At 46.1% G+C, this 26,085-nt stretch overlaps 1 protein-coding gene across 1 annotated transcript in view; it reads left to right on the plus strand.

The window, feature by feature from the left end:
• The window catches only part of WDFY4 (WDFY family member 4), a gene marked incomplete at both ends in the record, with an annotated part of 274,912 nt that overhangs the window by 121,598 nt on the left and 127,229 nt on the right, over positions 1–26,085 (plus strand). The window contains 8 exons of the mRNA XM_080694795.1: positions 410–574; positions 4,076–4,279; positions 4,848–4,962; positions 6,859–7,016; positions 8,809–9,047; positions 11,399–11,520; positions 14,501–14,686; positions 16,482–16,618. Of these exons, the coding sequence (XP_080550921.1) occupies positions 410–574; positions 4,076–4,279; positions 4,848–4,962; positions 6,859–7,016; positions 8,809–9,047; positions 11,399–11,520; positions 14,501–14,686; positions 16,482–16,618 (1,326 nt within the window). The remainder of the gene's footprint in view (positions 1–409; positions 575–4,075; positions 4,280–4,847; positions 4,963–6,858; positions 7,017–8,808; positions 9,048–11,398; positions 11,521–14,500; positions 14,687–16,481; positions 16,619–26,085) is intronic.

Genomic DNA, 26,085 nt, shown 5'->3' on the forward strand with positions numbered 1-26,085 from the left:
GCCTGGTGCTACCCTGATGGGCTTGTTCCTGGAGCACAGTGTACCATGCGCAATCACAGAGATTATGAAGGGCAGATGGCACGTCTTCCAGTTCAGTTCTAGGCTCTGACTCTTACACTCCGGATGACTCTTGGAAAACAAAGGAACCTCTCTCAACCTCTGTATTCCAATCTTTAAGATGGTAATAAGTATGGAGCCCTTAGAACAATGTTCACACACATCAACCCTTCCCTATCTGCTGTCTAATGCCCAGCATTGACCAGTGTCTTAGATGACTTACAGTAGCAATATCTGGGGGGGGGGAGTTGTCTTTGGTATGATGTTTCCTCCTTGAATTTCAATTCCTCTGGCTCCCTTGTGGGCCTCTGTCATACTGTCATGTGCCTCATCTCATGAAGTATGTTTTTAGCCCCCTTCAGGCTCTGAAAATGACACCTGGGAGCAGATATTTCCGACCAGTATGCTACATTTCCTGGTCTTGGTGCACCGCACCTATCCCCAGGACCTGGCCTGGCAGGCCCCCGAGTTCCTCCAGACCTTGGCCACGGTCACCTTCCCCTTGGGAGCCCAAAAGGTAAGGCGTGCCCCTGCCCATCCCAGGAGAGCAAGTGTGAGCTTCATAATCTTTCCAGGGTGAAGGGCTGAGTTCCTCCCCACCACCCAAGTTAAACTACACATGACACAGCTCGACTGGAACATTCATTAAACAGCTTGGGTCATTTCCTTCTCTTGGCTGAGATGCAGCTAGAGGTCATTTGCACCTCTGAGACTCAGTACTTTTTTTAACTGTTAGAAATCCCAGTATTGAGAAATTCAATGGTAGATCAAGGCCAATACCATACAAAATATTCATGCACTGGCAATGGGAAGCAACAGGTGCCTCTTTAGGAAGCCTGAAGTCTGCTCCAGGTGGGAGGGGAATGATGGGTGCCTTGCTCAGCCTTTTGACCTCAGCTCCCTTGTCCTGTTTGCAAAACCCTGGGGAGCTGGCTTAGGTCTCCTCTGGGCAGTAGGCTGGTGAAGGCCCTGCTTAGAGCCAGATGAGCCAAGAGCAGAGAAGACAGAAAGTTCTACTGGGGTCTTGAGCACATAGGTATTATGTGCTAAGGGGCTAGAGCAGGGGTTTGGGAAGATGTATGAGTTTGAAACTGAGAGCCGGACCTGCAGGCCAAGGGGTAGCCGAGTCAGGAGCATGTTCTCTGAGAGAGCAAGTGCTGGCTGGCCGGTGTCCTTGGCGCTCAGTGGGAGTCCAAAGTCCAGTTACACAAATCACTGAATGAAATAGGTCACAATTCCTGAGATAATTTTGGGACAGAGCTAAAACTTAAACTTTGCTTTCTCCCCACAGCCTGTGTCCTTTCTATTATGATCAGTTTAAAATAAAACTAAATAACCAAATAAAATATAAGGGTGCATCCAGCCCTCTCTATCCATGAGTTCTACATCTGAGAATTCAGTCAACCTCAGATAGAAAATATTTAAAAAATCGTCTATATTGAATGCATACAGAATTATTTCCTCATTATTATTTCCTAAGCAATACCATATAACAAATATTTATGTAGCATTAACATTGCACTAGGCATTATAATAGTCTAATCATATATGGAGAATGTAGGTTAGATGCAAACGCTTTGCCATTTTTATATAAGGGACTTGAACATCTGCAGAATTTGGTATCCCCAGGGTAGAGAGGTCTGAAACCAGTCTCCCAAAGATCCTGAGGGATGAGTATATTACTAGTTATAATAAAAAGACTAAATATAAAAATTAGAAGATTTGCAAAACAGATACGATGGTTCTAAAATGGTTGGATGGATTAATATCAACTCAAGTAACCTACTAGAAGAATAGCAGGAAAAAGGGAGTAAAGACCATAGAAAGTACAACTCCGTTGCGTGCACATAACATGTATTTCTTATTCTGCTCATCTGTTGATGGACCCCTGGGTTGGTTCCATAATTTTGCTATTGTAAATTGTGCTGCTATAAACATGGGCTATGCATGTATTACTATAGTATTCTAGCTTTAATTTTTTTGGAAAGATACCTAGGAGTGGTCTAGCTGGATCATAGAGTACCTCCATGCCTAGTCTTTTGAGAAACCTTCCTACTCATCTCCACAGGGATTGTACTAATTTACACTTCCACCAACAGTGTGTAAGAGTTCTTGTTTCCCTACATCCTCACCAGCATTTATTATTACTAGTCTCACTAACATGTACAGGGAGGGAAGTGAGGGCAAGCAGAATAGGATCTAGAGGGAAACACACCAAGTGCTGTGTGCAGATACAAATGTATCACTCTGAAGCCCACTATGATGTATAATTACAGACACACACACACACACACACACACACACACACACACACACGTATACAAAACAAAGAAAGGTGCAGTGGGCTGTGGCTGGGGTGGGAGATGGGATCCATGCACAGAAAGCCAAGTGGCCTGGACCAGGGCAGGGAGAAGGGCCCTGTTACAGGCTGCTCCTTAGCATCCCCTCAGCAGGCTCTAACATGTATGGCTCGAATGTATATATATATATATATATATATATATATATATATTTTTTTTTTTTTTTTTTTTTTTTTTTTTTTTGCAGTACTGGGGATAGAGCCTAGGGGCACTGTACCTCTGAGTTTCACCCCCAGCCCTATTTTTTAGTCTTTTTATTTTTGAAATAGGGTCACAATGAGTTGCGAAGGGCCTCGCTAAGTAGCTGAGGCTGTCTGTGAACCTTGATCCTCCGGTGTCCCCCTCCCGAATGCTGAGATTACAAGGGTGCGCCATGCTCGACTTGGCTCGAACCTTAACCCTGACGCCTCCTTAGCCCAGGTTCAACAGCTGCTGAGAAAGGGGTTCCAGCCCAGCACACATGCTGACCCAGGCTCTTCCAGCCCCCAGTCACCAGTTACTGCCTGCAGAGGGCCGGCCCAGAGTCACTCTGCAGCCAGGTGCTGACCTGGGGCTCCAAGCTTCAGTTCCAAAGCACTCCTCCTCAGCCCTCGAGCCCCATGTCAGCCCGTTAGGCCTTTGCTGCAAACCACGCGCGCTCAGCAGACCCTCCCCACCAGAAGGCTGGTGGCCAAGCCACTTCCATTTGCTGTGAATTTATATGGCATCTTTCCAGCTGAGGCTACGCGGAGATAATTAATGCAGTTGCCACCTCCCTAGGTGCCATTGAATTCGTTTTATGGCTTAAGAACGGCTGCATTAATTTTATGAATGAGCAAAGGGAGGTGCCAACAGATGAGTGTGCCCAGGAAGTTCTGGGCCGGGAGTCAGGAGCCTCCAGCCGCCTGTCCTTGGGTGTGCCGTTTGGCTTCCTAGTGTCTCTGCGTCCTCCTGGACTTGCTGGCATGATGACCCCTGTCTCCTCTGTCCCTCAACATTTTTACAAATCTCAAATGAGAAAGGGAATGTGGAAGCACTCTAGGGATTTGATGAATGGGCTTCACGGTCTGCTTCTCCGCAGTCCTCACTGTGGTCCTGCCTGTGGACTTAAGTGGGGCTGCACAGGAGGTAAGGTCGAGACCCCATCGGAAGGCCACACACCAAGCTGCTGGGCATCGCCAATCCCTGTGCTCTCATTTTAGCTTTCCAAACGCCGTGCAAGATCATTTTTACTATTGCTTTTTTGTTGATGGGCAGCCGGCTTGGAGGAGAAGCCACCTGGCCCAGCATGTTCAGGACTTTATCTCTGAGCGCTTCAGCCTCCTGTGAGTCGGTGGCTCAGCTTCTTGACACAACACCAACCTGTGTCTGGTTCTCAGGCCCCAGTGGCCACCTTGGAGGCTGAGACAGGAGGGTCATGGGTTCAAGGCTAGCCTTAGCGACTTAATGAAGCCCTGCTTCAAAAGAAAAACAGGGCCGGGATGTACTTTGGAGGTCGAGTGCCCCTGGGTTCAACCCCCAGTCCTTGGGCCTCAAGCAAGTTGTATACTTCTACAGAGCCTCAGTTTCCCTATGTGTCAGTGGGTATGATGACAATCCTGCCCATGCCCCCCAGAGGCAGAAGCGAGAGCATGTGCAGTCTGGCAGGTGGCACATGGCAGGGTTCTCTTTACTTCGAGGGTGCTGCGGCTGAGTCCACCAGGAACACCAGCAGTCCGGGGGCCATGTCAGAAGGTGAGAACATCAAGGAGGGTCTGCAGCCCCCTGCCATGCCACATCCTGCCCGGAGGCAGCTGAGGGACTTCATGCAGATCCTGCTGCGAGAGCTGCTGCTCAGAGCCTCCAGTGCCAAGCAGTGGCAGCCGCTGGCAGTGCTCCTGGAGGTGGGTTGGAAGGAGCATCACTGGGCCGTGGTTTATGGGAGTGGGCCTAGGAGTGGCCGGGCTCTGTGTGGCCCGACTTACAGTGGTGAATGATGATGGAGATTGTCTCCTAGTACCACAGTGACATGCAGTGGCATCTGTGACCTGCAGGCTTTGTCAGAGGGACAGGTGGATAGATGAGCAAGGGCAGGCGAGCTCGCCCTTGCAGTTGGCGGCTGAACTGAAGGAAAGGTTTTGGGAAAGTAATATATTGGCGGGTGCTGCTTTCAGGAGGAGGAGGGATGCAAAGGGCAGGGAGAAGCAGAGGTGGGCTCAGGGGAAGCTTGATCTCCAAGGGGCGCTGGGATGTGGCACCTGCCAGGTGGCCTTTGGCTGTGGACCCCCCCCCCCCGCCCCGCTTTCTCACCCCAGGAATTGGCTTCTAAGCAAGGTGTCATTCAGCAGAGGGCAGTATCCCAAAGAAGGGGTGCTTGTGGGTGCTCTGTACTGTACAAGTTCACCCACCAGGAGGGGATGTTGGGGACGTGATGGCCGTCCGCTTGCCGTCTCATCCCAGGCTGTACTGCAGGCTTCTCCACACAATGCCACCAGCCAACAGAAGCGAGACTTCCAGTCTGATGTCCTGCTTTGCACCATGGAGATCTTCCACATCATGAGTGGAGGCAGTGCACCCACAGTCAGAGGTGAGTGGTGCAACGGTCCTCCCTGTTCCTGGCACTAGTTCACTGACAGCTGAGCAAGGAAGCCAGCGTGCCCACCAGCCACCAACTCTGGCCACAGGAGGCTGCTGCCCCTTGGGCATTTCCCCCATGTGTCTGCAACGAGAGCTTGACCTCTGTCAAGAGGCCAGTGAGGGGAGGGGGATGCTGGCATTTCAGGGTCATGGGGAGACAGGATTCTTCTCCAGCTTCAGTAGAAATGTGGCCCCTTCCCCAAAGAGAAGTTCAGATGACTAGAATCCAGCACCCCTTGGCAGTGTGGGCTTTGCGCCTCTGTCTGGGCATAGAATAAATGCTCGGGATCTGGGGTATGGTGGCCCATACCTGCAATCCAAGTCCTTTCCAGGCTGAGACAGGAGGATCACAGTTTCAAGGACAGTCTCAGCAACCTAGTGAGACACTGTTTCAAAATAAAGAATAGAAAATAGGGCTGAGGGTGTAGCTTAAAGGTAGTATGCTCCTGGGTTCTACCCCCAGTACGGTAAAATAAATAAATTATTATACTATAAGCGTAGAACAAAAAAAATGGAGACCATCTCTCAGTAAAGGCCAGAAGGTTGTTTTATTCCACATGGGGCTGCCATCCTCCCAGCTAGGCAAAATGCAACAGCAGCTCCTATTAGCTCACAGACCCCTCTATACATCTTAAACATCTTAAACTTAGCCAATTACAGAGAATGCCTCCTTTTTTGGAAGCAGGGGAAAGGGTGGGTGGCCCTTTCAGTTTCAAGGGCTTTCTGAACAAAGGAAAGACCCAGAGGTTACACAAATTTGACACAGAGTATTACAAAATAAATAAATAAAAAATAAAAATAAAAGAGTAAAAGAGGGTGGGGGTATAGCTTGGAGATAGAAGCCCTGGGTTCAATCCCTAGCATCAAAAATAAAAATAAGCCGGGCGTGGTGGGGCACTTGTAATCCCCACGCTTGGGAGGCGAAGACAGGAGGATCGCACAAGTTCAAAGCCAGCCTCACTGGCTTAAGAGAGCCCGTTTCTAAATTTAAAAAAAAAATAAGAAATAGGTCTGGGAGTGTAACCCAAATGTAGAAGGGTGTTCAGGAATCCCAGTGCCACCAAAAATAAATAAATAAAAATAAAAAAGAGTAGGTGCTCTGCTAACGTTTCTTGAGTAGAAGGGCTGCACAAAGGAGCTGCCATTGCCTCTCAGAAACCAAGACAAAGATCCCATCAGGAGAGTCTAGTTCCAGGGCAGCGGTGCCTTCCTGATGAGATTAAACAAAGTCCTTTGTGAGACTTCTTGCTACACTGTGGAGACCCTGACTATTCTGCTTCCTTCTAGAATGTCTGGCCTGGGAGAGGAGCAGAGTAGTCCATTCAGTGTGGCCCAGGAGCCCCAGTTCAGGTCTGGGTCTGCCAGTGGACAGCAGTGTGATGGGGTTAGGGTGACAACAGGGGCCAGTTCACGGGGTGGTCTGGGGACTCGCTCAGACCAGTGCACTCACCCACACACTTGCCTGCTGTGTCCCTGACACAGATGGACAGACCTCAGAGTGCTTCGCTCTCTTCTTATTGTGACAGCAGGGCATCCTGTCACCATGGCACCTTCTCATTTCAGCAAGCATTGGTTCTCCCCATCCTCCTTCCCAAAAGCCCCTGGGATGAGCTGCTTCCCCGTGCTTTCTCTCTTACCACTTGGTTTATATCATTGACCAGATAACTCAATGTCATTTGCTTGAATAAGTGAGCGTTTATTAGGCACCTACCCAAGACTATATCTTTGGAACAATGAGATTCAGATATGAATAAGGTGTGGCTGGTGACCATGAGGGGCTTGCAGACTGTTGTAGAGACAAGCATATGTTGACTCTCCTCTTGGTTTGTCTCTTCACCCCCTATAGGCAATATAGAGCCTCAGCCAAACATAGAAGCTGATGGTGCTCCTTCCCTCTCGAACATCTCCTACTTTACCCAGAAGCTGGTGGAGAAGCTGTACAGCGGGATGTTCTCAGCAGACCCTAGACATATCCTTCTCTTCATCACAGAGCACATCATGGTGGTAAGAGTCTGGGATGGTGAGGGTGGTCAGAAACCTCTTGCTGACTGACCAGGAGCCTTGGTAACATGTTCCTGGCGCCTCCCCTGACCCCTCCTCCTTTGCTGAGGCAGAGGCGGAGGCAGCTGGAAGATGGAGGTGGTCCTCTGAGGTCCAGGTGATGCCCAGAAGCTGCTGCGTGTCCCTTGGAGCTCACCCTCAGGCTCCAGGACTGATCAAAAGCCAACCCTGGGGTGGTCATCGGTCTGGGTGACACACAAGTCCAGGCCAAGCTGAAAGAATGTCCTGGGAGGTTTGGTGTGGAATGAGTCCAAGAGGAGAGTAATATTCCTCCTCAGCTCTGGAAGATTAAAATAAGGTCCTTTGGAAATTGTGTTGAGCATGTAAAGACCTGCTGGTGGCCCAAGAAAACAGTGTCAAGAGCAGAGAGAGGTGCCCAGGGTTGGTGTGCCCCCCTCAGGGGGACCCAGGCCCAGTTTCCACATGCCCTCTGTCCTCTCCCCTGCTCCCTGCCTGGGTGCCTGGGTTGCTAGCGACCCTTCATCTCGGATTGATAGGCGCAGCTTGTCATGGGTGCAGGAGGTGGTGATGAAGGTGTGAACCCCATGTCCAGCAGGTGGAAATCAAATTGCAGACTAGAAACCCCTGTACCATGGAATGCCACAGGAGCCATAATAGACTGGGGCACATTGCACATGATCTGCGTTCTGTGGGCTCTTCTCTGAAGCCAAACATGAGCAGACCAATGAGTGTTAAAGCCACGTGAACTAAAAGCCACTGGACTCCATCTCCTTTAGCTGACGTGGTGACTGAGAGCATGGTGCACCCTCAGCCTCCTGTCCCTAACGTGGAGCTCTCTGAGTGTCTGCTTCACGGTGTTATGGCATTTACTTAAAGCCACATGTGGAACTGTAACAAATTGGTGCAAACAAAGCTGGGTATATTCCCAGGATTATGATAAATATCCTATACAGAGTAATAATTACTAGTAAGTACACATATGTATTTATTTTATTTTCTGTGGTACTGGGGATGAAAGTTAGGGGTATTCTACCTCCCAGCTATACCCTCAGCCCTATTTTTTATTCTTTATCTTGAAACAGGGTCTCACTGAGTTGCAAAGGGCCTCACTAAGTAGCTGAGGCTGTCCATGAACTGTGATCTTCCTATCTCAGGCTCCCAAATGCTGGGATTACAAGTGTGTACCACCACCACCAGCTCACACATATGTATTTTAAAAATTAAATATTACTAATTGCAACTTCTCATACTCTGAATGTCAACCATGTTATCAGAATTTCAGAAATCTCTGGTCACCAAATATGTTTTCCATACTATACCTATGGTGAACTTTAAGTATTTCTTTTACACAAGTTTTTACCCAAAATTTGAACTGCCCTTATTAATATTCTTTTAAACAGAAGCTGAAAGATAGGGAAAAATCTAGTGCCAGTTAGAATTTCAAATCATGTTACTTTTTAATTTTAAAATATTATTTATTTATTTTGTGATACTGGAGTTTGAACACAGGGGTATTCTATCCTCAAGCTGCACACTCAACCTTGTTTTATTTTCAATTGGGAAACAGAGTCTAAGTTTCTGAGACTGGCCTCAAACCTGCATTCCCCCAGTCTCAGGCTTCCAAGTACTGGGATTACAGGTGTGCACCATTGTGCCCTGATCATGTCACTTTTGTGTTGTATCATTTTAAAAATGGGTCAGTCTCTAAGAAACCAAAGCATTCACAAGTGCACACGTGCATGTGTGTGAGTGTGTGTGTGACTCTGTTGCACAGGTCATCGAGAGCACCTCTTCTCAAAGGGACATTGTTATCAGCACTCTCTACAGAAGTTTGAACAAGGTCATTCTTTACTGCCTCTCCAAGCCACAGCAGTCCCTGTCTGAAGGCCTCAGCCTCCTCAGCATCTTAAGCTTTCTGCAGCAGCACTGGGATGTCATCTTTGCCACCTATAATTCCAACATCAGCTTCCTTCTGTGCCTCATGCATTGTCTTCTGCTGCTCAACGCAAGAAGGTAGGAGCTGCCTGCTCGCTTCCTGAAAAAAAAAAAAAAAGGTTTAGGAAGATGCTGGATGGATGGAGGTTACTGTAAATGATATGAACTTTTTTGTTTATCCGATCACCCAAATTATGTGCAATGCAATGCTTGGTAACATGGTAAGTCATCCTTGAACCTGTCCATGAGGTCGAGCAAGTAGAATCATCCTGAAATCACAATTGGCCCTAGCTCCACAGTCCTCACTTGCAAGACACTTCATTGACTTCGATTTTGAGGAAGAAAATGCCAACATTAAATGTTGTGCATTTTTTTATACAAACAGATTGCAGAAACATTAACATTTGATAATGCAATCTGAGTACAGAAAAAATATTATACAATACATTGTATTGGGTAAGCCAGGAATAATTTTCCTTGCAAAAACACACACACACACACACACACACACACACACACCACACACACACACACACACACACACACATACTATATATATATATATATGTGTGTATATATATGAACATATATAGAGATATTTATATATATGTATATATGGACATATATAGAGATATTTATATATAGATATAAATATATATACACACACACATATATATATGTATATCTGTATCTATCTCTCTATATATTATATATATAGAGAGAGACATTTATAAGCACATTGTCCAAAAAAGTGCTATTTATTTGAATAAAAACTCTTTTCTTGTGGTCCCAAGTTTGAAAATATGTTGGCCATCCCTTGTATGCTCACCTGGTCTCCACCTGCATGCCAGCATGCAAATACAGATCACGTGTCCCCTACTCAAAATGCTTTGGACTGGAAGTGTTTCAGATGTTGGGTTTTTGGGGACGTTTTGGAATATTTTCATATACATAATGAAATATATTGAGGATAAGACCCAGGAATAAGCACAAAACTCATTTGTTTCATGGACACTTTATATACATAGCCGGAATGTAGTTTGATGCAATGTTTTTAGTGTACCTGTGTGTTTACCTCCACAGGTCACCTGTGGCCAGGTGTGGAATTTTCCACCAGTGGCAGCATGTCAGTATTTACAGTGTTTGCAGATTCTCACACATTTTGGATTCAGATTTTTAGATGAAGGATGCTCAGCCTGTTTCAAGGGACACCTTTTTTTCAGTGCTGTCCTGCTTACAAATATCACTTCTCATTGAGAGGACCACGCTGAGTGTAGGAGAAGGGGACCAAGGTGTCATACTGTGCTTGGGTCCTTTTTCTTGATCATTTCTATCCCAGTAAAAATTACAAGTTTGGTCACTTGGGAAAAAAAAGCCTGCAAATCCTTTATATGTGACTGTTGAATATTATAAAACACTAGCTCTGTGACCCCTATTAAAACTCTCTGGAAAACATCAGAGAGCCCTTCCAGCCTAGAGGAGATGCATGTCCTTTTATTTGTCTCAAATAAAAGAACCAATTTCCAGGGTGTGGTTAAATTTGGGAGAGATTTTTCTTTCTTGTCTGTATTTCAAGAAATAGAGCCTGTCCATATTGGAATCATAGGTAAAAGGAATGCCTGTTGGATTTGTGTGCTTGAAATGACAGTGTCCTCAAAGCCAACAGTGCAGTAAAATGGCCCTAGAGTCCCAAAGTGACTTTATTTTAAAACTTTGAGAATGGGCATTCTCCTATGTTGGTATCTTTCCATCTCAGTGTTTTTAATTTCAAGTTCAACCTAAAACATTTGCTAAGTGTTTGTCTGATAGACTTTAGAGTTTTTGCTCTGAGGCTGACTAGGGATCTTCAAAGAGGGCACCTGGACATTAGTATGATCGGGACATCCCGGAGCACTGTGCTCTCTCTTAGAACTGGCTACATCATGTGCAAAACCTTTGCAAAAATTAAGATGAAACTAAGAGTTTCAAGATGGCGACCGCAGATTCCAAGCCTGGGGCCCTTGTAAGTGTGGGATTCTGCGCAGTTGCACAGGCTGCGCACCTGTGAAGCCGGCCCCCATCCCATTCAAAGAGGGACGCCATCAGTGCCAAATCCATGCAGAAGTCAATGCTTTGCTGGTCTACAGCAAGAAAAGATCAGATGTGATAACAAGATCAGGAAGGGCTCAGGGGACATGCTGAAGGTGTGCAGACGAATTCACAAGTTAGATGTCTTGTAAAGAGAAGGTGCTTTTCCTATTATCCAGAAAACCATTATACAATACCTGTGTGAAAGTGGTTATAATGTGTTTGCTTGGACTTCATTAGACACATTTTTCCATGTTGATATGCACTGAAGTTTAAAGGATAGTGATTTGTAATAAAGAAGCATGGGATAGTCCCAAAGAAACCTGAATTTATAATGAAAAAAAAAATCTCTTGTCTGTTAGTTATCCAGAAGGATTTGGATTGGATCCCAAGCCTCGAGTGACTCCTTATCATCAAGTCTTCCTTTCCCCAAGTGAAGAAGTGAAAGAAAAGGGAGAAGAAGACTTTCCAAGTTTGAATGATGGTACATTTTATTTGCTGTTTGTTTACTTATTTTGCATGGGGAGGGGTGGATGGATAGTTGTGTCTGAAGGGGTGTTTTCTTCAGTCTGTCTTTTCAAGTTAAGCAAACAAATATTATGAAGGAGATTTAGGAGATTTTTAAAGGCCAGAAGAGGACCTAGAAAACCCCAGAGTGATGTAGCAGTGCAGCAAGTTACCATGGGAGAAAATGACACTACTCTTTATATATTAGAAATGGACCGGAAAGCTGGGCATAGTATATACACCTGTAATCCCAGAACTTGGAAAGCTGAGACAGGAGGATCCCAGGTTCGAGGCCAGCCTCAGCAACTTAGCAAGGCCCTCAGTAACTTAGTGAAACCTAAAATATATGAAATAATGTTAAGAGTGTATCTCAGAGGTAGAGTTCTGTCTCAGGGGGTTTAATCTCCAGTACCATACACACAAAAAGAAAAGAAGAGAAAAAGGAAAAGAAAAGAAGAGGAAAGAAAACAAAAGAGACATGGCATGGAAAGGGATGGTGGGTGGAGGAAGCTCTGTGGGCTCCATTGCTATAGAAGCTGCCCTGTTTGCTGAGCCTGGCACCTCACTGCGAATTGAGCCCGGCATGCTATCTTGCTCCATGAATCCATTGATGGTTACCACTTGCTTTGTCCTCTGAAAAAAAGGAGGCGAGTCACTAAACTCACTGCTCTCTATAAGACTGTTGGATTAATTAACTTTATTCTTGGACTTACTAATCTCTAATCCAGTTAAAGGGATTGAAATTTTTGTGATTGTTGTTTGGTACTGGGGATTGAACCGAGGGGTATTCTACCTCTGAGTTCCATCCTCAGCATTATTTATTTTGAAGCTAAGTTGCTGAGGACTTTGCTAAGTTGTTAGGTCTGTTCTCCAGCCTGAAATACTCCTGTCTCGGTCTCTCAAGTACTGGGATTACAGACATGTTCCACCCACCTGGTGGAAGTGGCAATTTATGCATAACAAATCTGTATGCATTTATTATATGCACATGTATGTATGGTAGCCAGTTTCATGTGTTTGAGATCTCTCTCTCTTTCTCTCTCTCTCTCCTTCTATCATCCATCCATCTGAAAGCCTCAGTAGATTTTCTGCCAGTATGATTTTCAGACTGTGCCACTCACCCTGTGAGATATCATGACATGAGATCCCAGGCACGAGCAACTTTGTGCCCTGGTAGCTAGGTGGCCAAGGCCAGTACTCACAAATCTTGTGACATTAAAGTTGATAATGACAGCTGGGCGTGATGGTGCATGCTTGTAATCCCAGCATTTGGGAGGCTGAGTCAGGAAGATGGTGATTTGAGGACAGCCTCAGCTACTACTTAGTGAGGCCCTTTGCAACTCAGTGAGACCCTGTTTCAAAATAAAGAATAAAAAATAGGGCTTGGGGTGTATCTCGGAGGTAGAATGCCCCTGGATTCCATCCGTAGTACTGCAAACATAAATAAATAAATAAATAAATAAATAAATAAATAAATAAATTTTATAATAACAAAGTATCGATTGTGGCATGAGGGTACATACTTTGGGACTTGGCTGGTAGAGCGGGACTTGGCAGTGTTCCCCTCCCTAGGGTAAAATATCAGACTCTAGAATGTTAGTACCAGAGAGGGACTCAGTGGTCTAAGGTTCAGAGGAGATTTAGGTGCAGTCAGGGGACTGTAGAAGTGGGTTCAGCAGGAAGACTCAGCTTTGTAGATCTGTGCAGATAAGAGCAAATCAGGGCACGGAGATAGATGGATGCTGGGAAGCATGACAGTGCCAGGAAAGAGGGCTGGGCGAGGTCCTGAGCCCCTGGGAACAAACCTAAGATGCTGACATGTAAGAGACATGTAAGAGATGGTGGGAAGGAACATTTAGGAGAGCTATTTTGCTACCTAGGGCTCACAGAAGGCATGTTGTTGTTGTTGTTGTTGTTGTTGTTGTTGTTGTTGTTGTTGTTCTTCTTCTTCTTCTTCTTCTTCTTCTTCTTCTTCTTCTTCTTCTTCTTCTTCTTCTTCTTCTTCTTCTCTAACAGAATTGGGGATGGGTGGGGGAAAACATACCCTTGATTCCATCAATTAAAATTTTCAAACCTGGACATGTCTGGCAGGCAGGACTTAATGGTAGGCAGGCAGTGTGGGGAAGGGCCGGCTTAGGTGGGCATTGTTGCTTTATGTCTCTTGGTGGCTTGACGTTCTGACCGGCTGGAGTGTGCAGAGCTGAGGTGAGGTGCAAGACAGAGAGTGAGAAGCAGGTAGAAATGCACCCGCCCTGTGACCTCGCCATACCACTCCTCGGCATGTTTCTAAAAGAATTAAAGTCAGAATGCCATAGGAACACACGAACAGCCGCGTTTATAGCAACATAATTCACAACGGCCAAATAATGGGGTCAACCTAGGTGTCCATCACATTTCCACTATCCATTCATCCATCAGATAATACAATGAAAATGTGGTGTATACACACAATGGAATTCGACTCACCCATAAAGAAGAACGCAATTATGTTATTTGAAGAAAAATGGATGAAACTTGAGAGTATTATGCTGTGAGATCAGCTAGTCTCAGGAAGCCAGGAGTCATGTTTTCTTTCATGTGTGGAAACTAGAGAGAAAATAGAAAACAAAAGGGGCTTGAACTAAATGAGGAGAGAGACCAGAAGAGTAGTGGGGGGGTCTAGGGAGAGAGAGTGGGGTGGACAAAGGAGGACTGAGGAAGGAAACAGCTCCAATCATGCTCTGTCCGTACAAAAAGGTGTCACTACTGATCTCACTGACACGTATGGGGAGGGGGAGGCCGGAGTGGCATGGGACCTGGAGGGAAACACACCAAGACTGTGCTCGTGGGCTGACATCACTTTGCACCTCCCTGTGAGGCAGTGTGCTAGCTGGTAAGCCAGCCGTGACGCGCTGCCTCCTACCCTTCCCCGGGGGCAGAACTGAGGCTGTCCTGATGGTGCGTCTTCTCTCCGCCAGTCCAGCACAACATTCAGAAGACAGTGAGAACTCTCTGGCAGCAGCTGGTGGCTCAGAGGCGGCAGGCCCTGGAGGATGCCTTCAAGGTTGACCTGTCTGTGAAACCTGGAGAGAGCGAAGTGAAGATCGAAGAGGTCACCCCGCTCTGGGAGGAGACGATGCTCAAAGCCTGGCAGCATTACTTAGGTCTTTGTCCACCAGCCCCAGGGAACGGGAACTTCTGGGTCTTAGAAAGCTAGACACGCTCTATGTTCCACTCAGACCCTCTGTCTTCTGCCTTTGGTGGGTGGGATTTATATAATTAAAACCCCAAGAATCTTTCTTTACGAAGTATTTGGATTACAGATGTGCACCACCACGCTTAGCTAATACTCAACATTTTATCCCTCGTATTAGTCAATGCAGCTACAGAAGTAGGGTTTTAATTTTGTTTTTAAGGAGGCCATTGCTCTCCAATTATGGCCTTTCTACTTATTTGCAACCTCTCAGCATTGCAGAATTCACAGTGATTTGGGAATTAGTTATTTCCACAAATATTGCTCCGCCTGTTCAGAGGTATAGAACCTCCATCTATTTGGCTTTCCAAATTAGTCCTGGAAAATATGTGTGCACACATCTGTCAGCCTGTGTTGACAAAGTACATAATATCACAGACTAGATTATTTATAAACAGTAGCAATGCATTTACTCATAGCTTTGGAGGCTGGGAAGCCCAAGATCAAGGTGCCACAGGTGCAGTGTGTGGTGGGGGCTCTGTCTGATTTCAAGATGGTGCCTGGAGGGGAAGGACCCTGTGTCCTCACACGATTGATGGGATGGAAGAACAAAAAGGGCCTGAGCTACTTTCCTCCAGTCCTTTAATAAGGCACCAACCCATTCATGAGAGCAGAGCCTTAGGGACTTAATCACTTCCTTAAAAACCTTCCTCCTGGCTGGGTGTGATAGTACTTTCAGTACTTGGGAGGCTAAGATAGGAGGATTGCAGGTTCGAGGCCAGCCTTGGCAACTTAATCAGACCCTGCTTCAAAATAGGACTGGGGATGTATCTCAGAGGTAGAATGCCCCTAGGTTCATTCTTGAGTACCACAAACATAACAAACAAACAAAACCTGTATCTTAATACCACTATAGTAGGGCTTCCATTTCAACATGAATTTTGGAAGAGAAACATTCAAACTATAGCAATAATTTTATACATACATGTATAATTTGAAGTCAAAATGCCAAATTCGATTTCATAGAAAAGTATAATAAAATTAGACCTATAAACCTAGGCAAATATAATGGGATAAATGGAAAGAAGGGCCTGGAAACTCATAAATAGCTCTCTTTTGTCCAACAACCATACATTGGATACTTTCTATGTCCCAGGTCCTTAAAACACACAATCTCAGCTGTGCATGGTGGTGCGTCCCTATAATCCCAGTACTTGGGAGGGTGAGGCAAGAGAGGAGGATTGCAGGTTCAAGATTAGCCTCCGCAACTTAGTGAGATGTTTTCAAATAAAATATAAAATAGGATTGGAGGTGTATCTCTGAGGTACAATACCCCTGGGTTAAATCCCTGGTACCACATATATGCATTCACACATACACAAAGCCTCCAAACCAAAAAACAAAAGCTACAAGCAAAAACAGAAAATAAAATCCCACATAATTTGATGTAGTCTTCAGGATACCCCAGTAGGCTCAGATACTATGGTTTTCATTTTATAGGATGAGAAGACAGAAGCACAACAGCTTTAGCTGACTTATCCAGTATCTCACTACAAGTCAGCAAGCCACGGATCTAGGGGTTTAAGCGTGGTCTGATCATGGCAAAGCCCATGCGATTCCTCAGCCCAGGAGTGGCCGTGTCTCTTACTGCACACAGGCTCACTGAGCTGTGCCCGGCTAGCCCTTCTAAAGACAAGCCAGCTGTCAGGACACTGAGTGTTCCTCTTTCACCTTCAGCTCTGACATCCCTTGCTTCTCTGTTCCAGCATCTGAGAAGAAGTCGCTGGCCAGTCGCTCGAGTGTCACACAGCCCAGCAAGGCCACTTCGTGGAGTGGAAGCCTGTCTTCAGCCATGAGGCTGATGCCTGGGCGGCAGGCCAAGGACCCTGAGCGCAAGGCCGAGGTGAGCGGACTCCTTTCCTTAGAGATGCCACGACCCCCAAGCTGTGCGTCCTCTTCCCTGTCGCTGGCCATGATCCAATTCCATGTTCCTCTGAGCGTTCAAGGTTGTGTGTGGCTCCCAGTCAAGGCTGCGTGTAGGAAACCCCAGGTCTCAGGATGGCTTGAACTTGAAGTGAATGTGGGGTCCTTGTGGTGCCAGAAGCACATGCTTCTTACAGAATTGAAAACCAAGCCTATCCTTACTCCCACTCTTTTTTGGAGTTGTGTGTTTTCTGAGTGCACTATGAAAGTGGACAGAACCTGATGACCCGGGTTGGCTCCATTTCTGGGAGACACAGAATGGGCCTGCTTGACCATGTGGGCAGATCTGCTATGTTTTTTTGCATCTGTTTTTCAAATGTTGCATAATGAATTATCCTAAAATTCAGTGGCACCAAGATAACGTTTTGTGATCATGGACACCGTGTGGAATTTGGAGGTGTGTGTGTGTGTGTGTGTGTGTGTGTGTGTGTGTAGAGGGCATCTCTGCCCAAAGATGTCTGGGCTCAGCTGGACCTGAGATCAAGGCTCAGTTGGACCTGAGATCAAGGCTTAGTTATGAATCTGGTGGTGGTTGCTGTTGGCTTTAAGCTGAGACTTTAGCTGAGCTGTTGGCCTAAATACCTATGCATAGCCTCCCCATGTGAACTAGGCTTTCTTATAGCATGTTGGCAGTGTGGCCAGGGCGAAAGAGAGAGAGAGAGAGAGAGAGAGAGAGAGAGAGAGAGAGAGAGAGAGAGAGAGAGAGAGAGAGAGAGAGAAGAAATATTGCATTGCCTTTTTTGAATGCAGTGGCACATGCCTGTAATCCTAGTACTTGGGAAGCTCTGACAAGAAGATACAGTTCAGTCTAGGGGTGTGGTAACTTAGTAAGACCCTGTTCAAAATAAAAATAATAGGGCTGGGGTTATAGCTCAGAGGTAGAATGCCCTGTGTTTGATTCCCAGTATCACAGAATAAATAAATGAAACAGTGGAAGCTGGTAGTGGCCTATGCTATAATCCCAGCACTTGGGAGGTTGAGACAGGAGGATTCAAGGCCAGCCTCAGCAACTTAGAGAGACCCTGTTTAAAAATAAAAAGTCAAGCTGGGTGTGGTGACTCATGCTTATAATCCCAGCACTTGGGAGGCTGAGACAGGAGGATCACATGGGTTCGAAGCCAGCCTCAGCTACCTTAGTAAGGCTCTCAGCAACTTAGTGAGACCTTGTTTCCAAATAAAGTATAAAAAATAGGTCTGGGAGTATAGCCCAGAGGTAGAAAAGCCCCTGGGTTTCATTCTCAGTACAACAAATAAATAAATAAATTAATTAATTAATAAATAGTCAAAAGGGCTGGGGGTATAGCCCAGAAGTGGAATGCCCCTGGGTATAATCATCAGTACCACACAAAGAAAAAAAAAGGAGGAGGAAGAAAAGGACGAGGAGGAGGAGGAGGAGGAGGAGGAGGAGGGAGAGAGAGGAGGAGGAGGAGGAGGAGGAGGAGGAGGAGAAGGAGGAGAAGGAGGAGAAGGAGGAGGAGAAGGAGGAGAAGGAGGAGGAGAAGGAGGAGGAGGAGGAGAAGGAGGAGGAGGAGGAGGAGGAAGAGGAGGAGGAGGAGGACACATGTTGCCTCTTAAGATCTAGCTTTGGCTATCACGCTGTTGAGATGGATATGAAGTTCTACCCAGATTCAAGGGAAAATGCTGTCTCCTATGGCCAAGTAGTAAAGTTCTACAAGAACATGAAGGCCTAGAAATACAGAAATATAAGGTTCTTCTTGGAAAACATAACCCGCCATAGATAGGAACTTTGGGGTCACGGAGTTATCTGATGTTGGACATGAGGGTCAAAAGACCTTGGGCAAATTCCTAAATTTCCCTGAGTGTCTATCTCCTGATTTCCACAGTGGGGCACACCAGTATGGGAAGCAGGGGAGGCGAAGCAGGGAGCTGGCAGATGCATAATATATTTCCAGCACTCAGCTTATGTGGCTTTGGGAAAGGAAGTGGGTCCCCCAACACCCCCCTCCCCCGGCTCAGAATCTGTTGTCCCCTGTGGCCACTGACTGATGGGAGGTACTGTCCCCAGAGGAGTGGAGGGCGGTCCACACCCGCCCAGAAGCTGGGAAGGGAAGGGAGCTTTCTTCTCGCCAAGCTTCAAGACTCAAGGGATTCAGGACCTGTGGAGAAAGGTTTGGAATGTGAAAAGGAAGACAGAGAGGAGCCTGACCAGTTGCCGGGACACCTGCTTTTGACAACTGATGGGAAAGCCCGCCTCCTGTTCAGCCTGTGTCTTGAAGGGCCCTTGCAAATACTGTTGTTCTCAGTCATTCATTTCACAGATACTCCACACCCTTTCCTGAGCACCAAGGTTACCTTAGCAAACAAAGCTGACATGTCCTCTGCTTTTGTGGTGCTAAATTCCAGGGAACAAAGGGATACAATAAGGAAATAAATAAATATGTAATGTTAGGGGCTGCTTGCACAGAAGAAAGCCCCAGCAGGACACAGAGAGGAAAGTGGCTGTTTAGATGCCAATGGGTCACTGGAGACAAAGGGGGAATTGAGGAAGAAGGCCATCCTTGGTGCTGCTCCAGTTCCAGCTGTTTTCCTGCAAATACCATCCTTTTGTTCTTCTGTGTGGCTGAGTAAAATTCCATTGTGTGTATCACATTTGTGTTATCTGTTCATCTGGTGACAGACATCTAGGTTGGTTCTATAATTTGGCTATTGTGAACTGTTAAAGACAAATTAGTTTGGAAACAAAGGGGACTGTATTTTAATTTTAAAAACGAACGTTGCCTCTACTAAGCAGTATGTCGTAGTGGTAATCCCATCTACACTGGGTGTAGTGTCCACCACAGAGCGGGTCCTTCAGGAAGGGCTGGGAAGGGTCCAGAGGAGGGAGCAGAAGGCTGCCCCTTCTCTCACTGAGATGCAGCTCAGCAGCCTTCAGACCCCACATCCATCACCCATCTCCGCGAGCCGCCTTTGTTGCTACCAGAAGGCACACGTTCTCAGGTACATATGTACGCTGTGATGTCACAGGAAAAGAGCATCAACTATTTGCCCTGGGGTCTGTTTAATTATTTTTAAAAATTAATTTTGATTATTACAGCTGATTACACCTCAGTGAGCAATGTAATTGATATTTTCTAATGTATCCCAAGGAACATTTTGTACAACACGCTTTTTGTTGTTGAAGGTTAAAGACTCCGTTATTGGTTTTTCCCTAAATATGCCCACATCATTAGTCCCTCCAGTGAGAAGGTCGCCATCTGGAACAAGCAGCACGGAGACATTATTCAGGCACAAGTGCATGAAATTGGTGTGTTTGCATCTTCTGTCTCTCTTCTGGAAAGAAGAGGTTTGTAATTAAAGGAGTTGGTGGTGGAGGAAGCATTATTCATTTGGTGTTATTCCTTATCATGTCAGTCGCTGACAGCTCCCCAGCACTGATAAATTGTTCCTGGGAGTGAGGCATATGATGTAGGAGTCATGATTTCTCTTACCTATCTTCATTTTCAGCCGAAAGTGCTTTCTTCTTGGCAGGTGAACTGAACTTTGAGGCAGGGCCGATTTGACAGATGCTACTTCTTTTAATAGACATTATTTTCTCTTCTGGGAGCAAACTAGAAAGTCCCCTTTCTAGCATGCCAAGGGCTGTGGTGTTGACTTGCTGGGTGGAGGCCCACACCCTTGCCTAAGAACAAGTCCAAAGGAAGTGGACACTGTTGCTGGTTTCTTGGTTCTTGCAGACACACAGTGATAACCTGTGAGGCTGATTGACAGGAGGGGAGACCAGCAAAAGGGTAGATGGGAAAGCTCTGCACTAACAGTAAAACTCTCTGCAGGTAGTAAATGATCCCAAAACTCAAGGCATGTTATCGTCTGGCTGCATGCTGACATGAAAAGAAAAGCAATAGTAAACAGAAAATGTATGCTGACGTGGCAGGGTCTGGCTGGGAAGGGGCAGCAGAGCAGGTGATTTGGACCCATACGTGGCGGGGTGGGTGAGTGTGTTGGGCTGTATAGCTCAGGGAGCTCAGGAAGGAGAAGGCCAGGGGCAGCACAGATGCAAGACAGGCACCTGGTTGGCAGACAGAGGGCAGATCAGGTAGTGAGGCCATGCTAAATGTACCCATTAGAGAAGGGCTTAAACAAGGCGGTAGCACCTTACAGTTTCTACAGGTCAAGAATGAGGGACCATGAAATATGAGCCTGCCCAGCTGTAGCATAGTTTAGTTGGAGAGGTGTGGTGGCCTCGGCAGTAGGTGGGGTGGTAAAGAACATCTAGGGACACACAGGACAATTCTGATACCCAAGACTGGTATGAGTGATGGGAGAATGCCTGGTACCCTCTCTTCTCATTGGATCTAGCACCAGGGCACCAGGAGAGGGCACCAGGGTATGAGTGGCATGTGACCTAGAGGGTTCTGTGGAGCTCTGCAGAAAATGCAGAGTAGGGGGAACAAGAATGCAGGGACAGAGGCAGCCTCCTGACCTGTGTCTGGCTGGGCAGAGCATGAGTAGACTGTCCACTGTACACATAGGGGCCGTTTTCTATGTGAGGAGCCATCTAAGCCCTGCCTTAGGGCTCAGACTCCCACCAAAACTTGGAGGAGCAGCACATCCCACGGAGGAGGTCTGGCCTTGTGTTCTGCACATCACCATGTTTGGAAGATGGCTGGGCAAGTTTCTAGTTGTAATTTTTAATGCCATTTATCAGAAAGCTGAAATGGCCCATGGAGGGAAGTCGAGACGGGGAATTAACAGACAGGGACTGGAAGGCACCAGAAGTCTGAGGCTGACACCTGGAGTTGCTTATATACCAAAGACAAGCTTTTGTGGCAGTTCTCCCTCTGTCCTGGTGAGGGCCCAAGAGCACTAAACATTTGCCCCAAGAGACCTGAAGGGATCCTCTGAAGATGGCCTCTCATCCAGACACCAGATGTGCTAGAACCCCTTCAAAATGGGTGATGCTCACACTTGGGGGCCATGAAGATCTCAGAGACCGGGGGCCTGTGTGGAAAGGGAGCTGCAGAGGTGTTGTCCCAGCATGTCTGCACCAACTCCTTCCCTGGCCCCTCTCCAGTCCCTCTGCCTCCACCACAGCCACATAGCAGCCCTGTCCTGACTGAAACCAGAAAAAGTGACAGCCTCATTAGGAGCCACCCTTCTTGAGACCCTGGGAAAGAATGAGATATTTGTGACCACCCACTCTGAGCATTTCATCATTTGTTCCCATTGAAACAAACCCTTGTGGAAAATTTCAAACATATACAGAAGTAGAGAAAATAAGAATGAGTTCCCGTGTATCTACCACCACTTCAACAACTTTGAACTTTTGGTATTTAGTCTGTTTTCCCACGGCCGTGACCAAAATACGTGATAGAAACAACATAGATGAGGAATAAAATCTATTTGGACTCTGGTTTCAAAGGTTCAGTCCAGAGTTGGCCAACTTCAATGCAGAGACCACGGCAGCATGGCGTGTCGGAGGAAGGTTGAGCTCAACTCATTAGGGGCTAGAAGCAGAGAGGAAGCAACCAGGGACAGACTTAGTCCCCAAGGCCACCCTCCCCCACTGTGACCTACTTCCTCCGGCTATACCATACCTGACAGAATTATTCTGAGCTGAGATCAGAGTCCTGATTCAATTATTTCACCTCTGAATAGTGGGCTTTCAATGCATGAGCCTTTGGGGGAACATGCAAAGCCTACACCATAGAACCTGGTCAGCCTCCCCTTCCCCCTATCACTACCTGTTTTTAGACTCTGCACTGAATAGTTTTAAAGCAGCATCACAGACTTCCTTTCATTTCATGCATAAATATTCCTTTATACTCATTTTCTTCTTAAATAAATCATGAAGCCCACCTCCCCCCTTCCCCCCACACACACCAAAGAAAACTACAGAAAAAAAGCAGGGTGCGGCATGAAAGTTATGGATGGGCCATCGCTGTGGGAGTGAGGGGCGGTTCCTGGTCTCACTTGCAGGCCTGTTTGCGCTTGTCCCCTGCTGATGGGGACATGGTCTGGCTGAAGCCGACAGCTCATCATGCAGGAAGGCCAGCTTGCAGTAGTCAGGAGGACTGGTGGTGAGGTCTACTAGGGACACAGCTGCCTTCTAGTTTAGTGCTTGGACCTCTTTGTGTTGGTGGGTGCCAGCAGCAACTGCGGAGCAGCCTCAGATTTCACTTCCCCGGGGAAGAAGAAAGCTCATGATCAGGAGCCCCAGGAGCGAGAATGGGTTTTAGGGACCATCCAGCATAGAAAGTGAGTGGAAGATCAGTGGGTGAGTGCCCGGAATTCAGAGTGCAATTGAGAAACAGGTCAGGACACTCAAGATATGCTGCTGTAAAATAAACAAAATTCAGAAAGTCATCACACCAAGTATTTTTATGCAATACAATGTTTGTGAAAGAGACAAACAGCTTCAGGAGATGATTGGCTTTAAAAAGGATGTTTGGGCGGTGGTGTCCTAAATTTTGGGAAAGAGTAAGATGCCTGAGGTCTTCTAAGTTTGAAGAGGCAGAGGGTTGAGAGAACAGGATAATCTCAGGGATACATTTGCTCTCTCGCTCTCTCTCTCTCTCTCTCTCTCTCTCTCTCTCTCTCTCTTTCTCTCTCTCTCCCTCCCTCCCTCCCCTCCCCTCTCCCTTCCTCCTGCCCCCCCTCTCTCTGTAGCACTGGGAACTGAACCACCCAAGGGCATTCTACCTTGAAGCTACATTCCCAGTCTTTTTTTTTTTTTTTTCTCATTTTTAAACAGAGTCTCACTAAGTTGCTGAGCCTGGCCTCAAACCCATGGTCCTTCTGTCTTAGCCTCCCAAGCATTGGGGTTACCAGTGTGCACCAGCATGTTGAGAACAGCAAGACAATCTCACTGGACCGTACTGTGTTCAAAAGTCAAGAGATGAGCAGACGAGAGAGTAAGAGCCATCAAGAATCAAAGAAGGTTAGACTCAGAAACCCTGAGCACATGGACTTCATAGAAATGACAGTGTGTTGGAACAGAGTGTTAGTACATTCAGGTGTGTTTGATGGTGGGAAAAGTAGTATAAGTAAATAATGAAATGGAATTAAAAATAGAATTAGACCACTTAGAAACAGATGCTTGAAAAAATGAAACAATTTATACTTAGAAAGTATAAACTGCTTTACTGGCATGTGGTATGGCACAATCTGAGACCTTCTGCTACATGAGTCTTGACTTTAATTGGGGTGGCCAGGCTGCCAAGGATTTATTTACTCTGGGTGCTTTTCCAGAGATGAGTGATCCCAAATATTGCTGCTTGCCCCTCCTGAACTCAGAGCTCCCCAGGGCACTTCCTGGGCTGGGACTGTCTTTAAAAAGAGCTTCCATTACACTGTGGTTGTGGTGATATTCCAGGAATAGGAAGAAAGAGAAGAAGAATGAAGTCCAATATCTTAACTTGAAACCTCAGAAGTTTTTCTTCTTCTTTTAGCTGAAAGTAAAGCCTGTGTAGCCTGCTTGGAGAGGTGGGGCTTCAGTGTGTGGGCAGCCATGTAGAGACATCACACTCAGAATGCGTGGAGGTGGTAGCTTCAGGGCCCAGGGGCCAGGGATGAAGGTGGGACCCTGCAGGGTTAAGGAAATACAGCCAGGCTCTGCAGCAGGAGAACAGGAAGATAAGTAGCCCTTTAAATTTTCTACCAGTGGTGTAGGACCTACCTCCTATTTTCTCTTCCCTTGACTAACACACACACACACACACACACACACACACACACACACACACACAAACATCCCTTTCTATAAACCCACCCATCACATCAGTCAGAAGGGAGCAGGAGACGTGCTCATCTGACCAAGAACATCCACAGCATTGCTGCTCAGAGGCCACTCAGAGCTCACACAGCACGCAAGGAGGACACGATCTAGACCCACGCTGTCATTTGAACATTCTAGGTGGGCTTACCTGTAGCCTGCAACACACCTAGGGCTCCTGGCATATCTGTGCTATAGCTCATTGCTTGTGGGGCCCAGGCAGAAAACAACACAGGATTTGTCCTGTGCAAGAGAGAAGGATATAATCAAGAGGTGTGGTGAGAGAGAGAGAGGATTTGTGCATGTTGTTTAATAGGCAACTGCTTTATGAGTAGAAAGAGCACAGTCTAAACTAACCATAAACTACAGGAGAGTAAATATGTAAGCAAGGCACATAGGTGTTCATTATCATCATCAAATATCATGTACTGTACATAATTTGTATGCATTGGACTTTCATTGGACTTTGTGTGTGTGCTATTGGGGATTGAACCTGGACTGGGGGATCTACCTCTGAGCTACACTTGCAGTCCTTTTTATTTTTTTATTTTTAGACAGGCTCTTGCTAAATTACTGAGCACTGGCCTTAAACCTGTGATCTAGCCTCCAAAGTCCTGGAATTACAGGCATGTGCCACTGTGCCTGACTCTTTTATAGGACTTCTATAGGACTGGTGGCACAGATATATATTTTTTTATACCAGCAGCACCACAAGCACTTGAACAACATGTGGTGCTATGACATCAGGTCAGGACAGCTGTACTGTCACTAGGTGACTGGAAGTTTTCAGTCTGTTTTGATCTCATGGAATTGGCACTGTCCTTGTGGTCCAGTGTCGGTCAGATGCTGTTATGGGACACGTACTGTAGTTTCCTACAGCAGGGGTTTTGTCAAAGCCGCAGCATCTTGTCACAGTGTGAGTGTCCAGAATGAGGGGGAATGACAGTTGTGCGTCCATGGAAGGCACAGCCCTTCTTTTTTATTTTAAGCAAGTCTTAAATGTCAACAGTCTACGGCAAGCTCCTGTTATAGAAGTTTGAAAAATAGAGGTAAATGAACAAAACAAACACCCATACCTTTAATGATGTTTCTTTACCAAGTGCATCATTTGCAAGACATCTTTATCTTCATAATAAAAGGATAATTAACATCACTAATTATCTAATTAAGTTCATTAGGCATCCACCAACAGTGCACCGTGAAGTTGACATTATGTTCTTCTGTCAACAAATGCTTTTGATTTCTTAGGAAGTAATTAAAATGTAAATTAGCATGCGATTATATGCACAGGGGAAGTTTTGAATCAGATATCATTTCAAAAGTGCTTAGAGCAACATAGTTTTTTTTCTTCTTCTTCAATAAAAGCAGTAATTTTGCTATTAGCGGTGTATATTAAAGTTGCTGTTCTGCTGTTCAGCGTTTGAATCACAGCGACGTTGTACTACATGACACGGAGGGTTGAGTTGATATATTTGCTGCTATGCTTTGTGTTTTTTTCCCCTTCTTTGATCATTATATTTATTATGTTTGTTTATGATTGTGTCCTTTGTGTTCAAGAACATCTCAACTGATTTTTTTCTGAAAAATTTCTGTAACTCATATCTTAAACCCTCTAGCCATGCTTAAAGATGTTTAAAGGCAAATCTTTTAATGGA

This window comes from Muscardinus avellanarius (genome assembly GCF_963383645.1).
Source record: "Muscardinus avellanarius genome assembly, chromosome: 4".
In the NCBI taxonomy this organism is placed as follows: Eukaryota; Metazoa; Chordata; class Mammalia; order Rodentia; family Gliridae; genus Muscardinus; species Muscardinus avellanarius.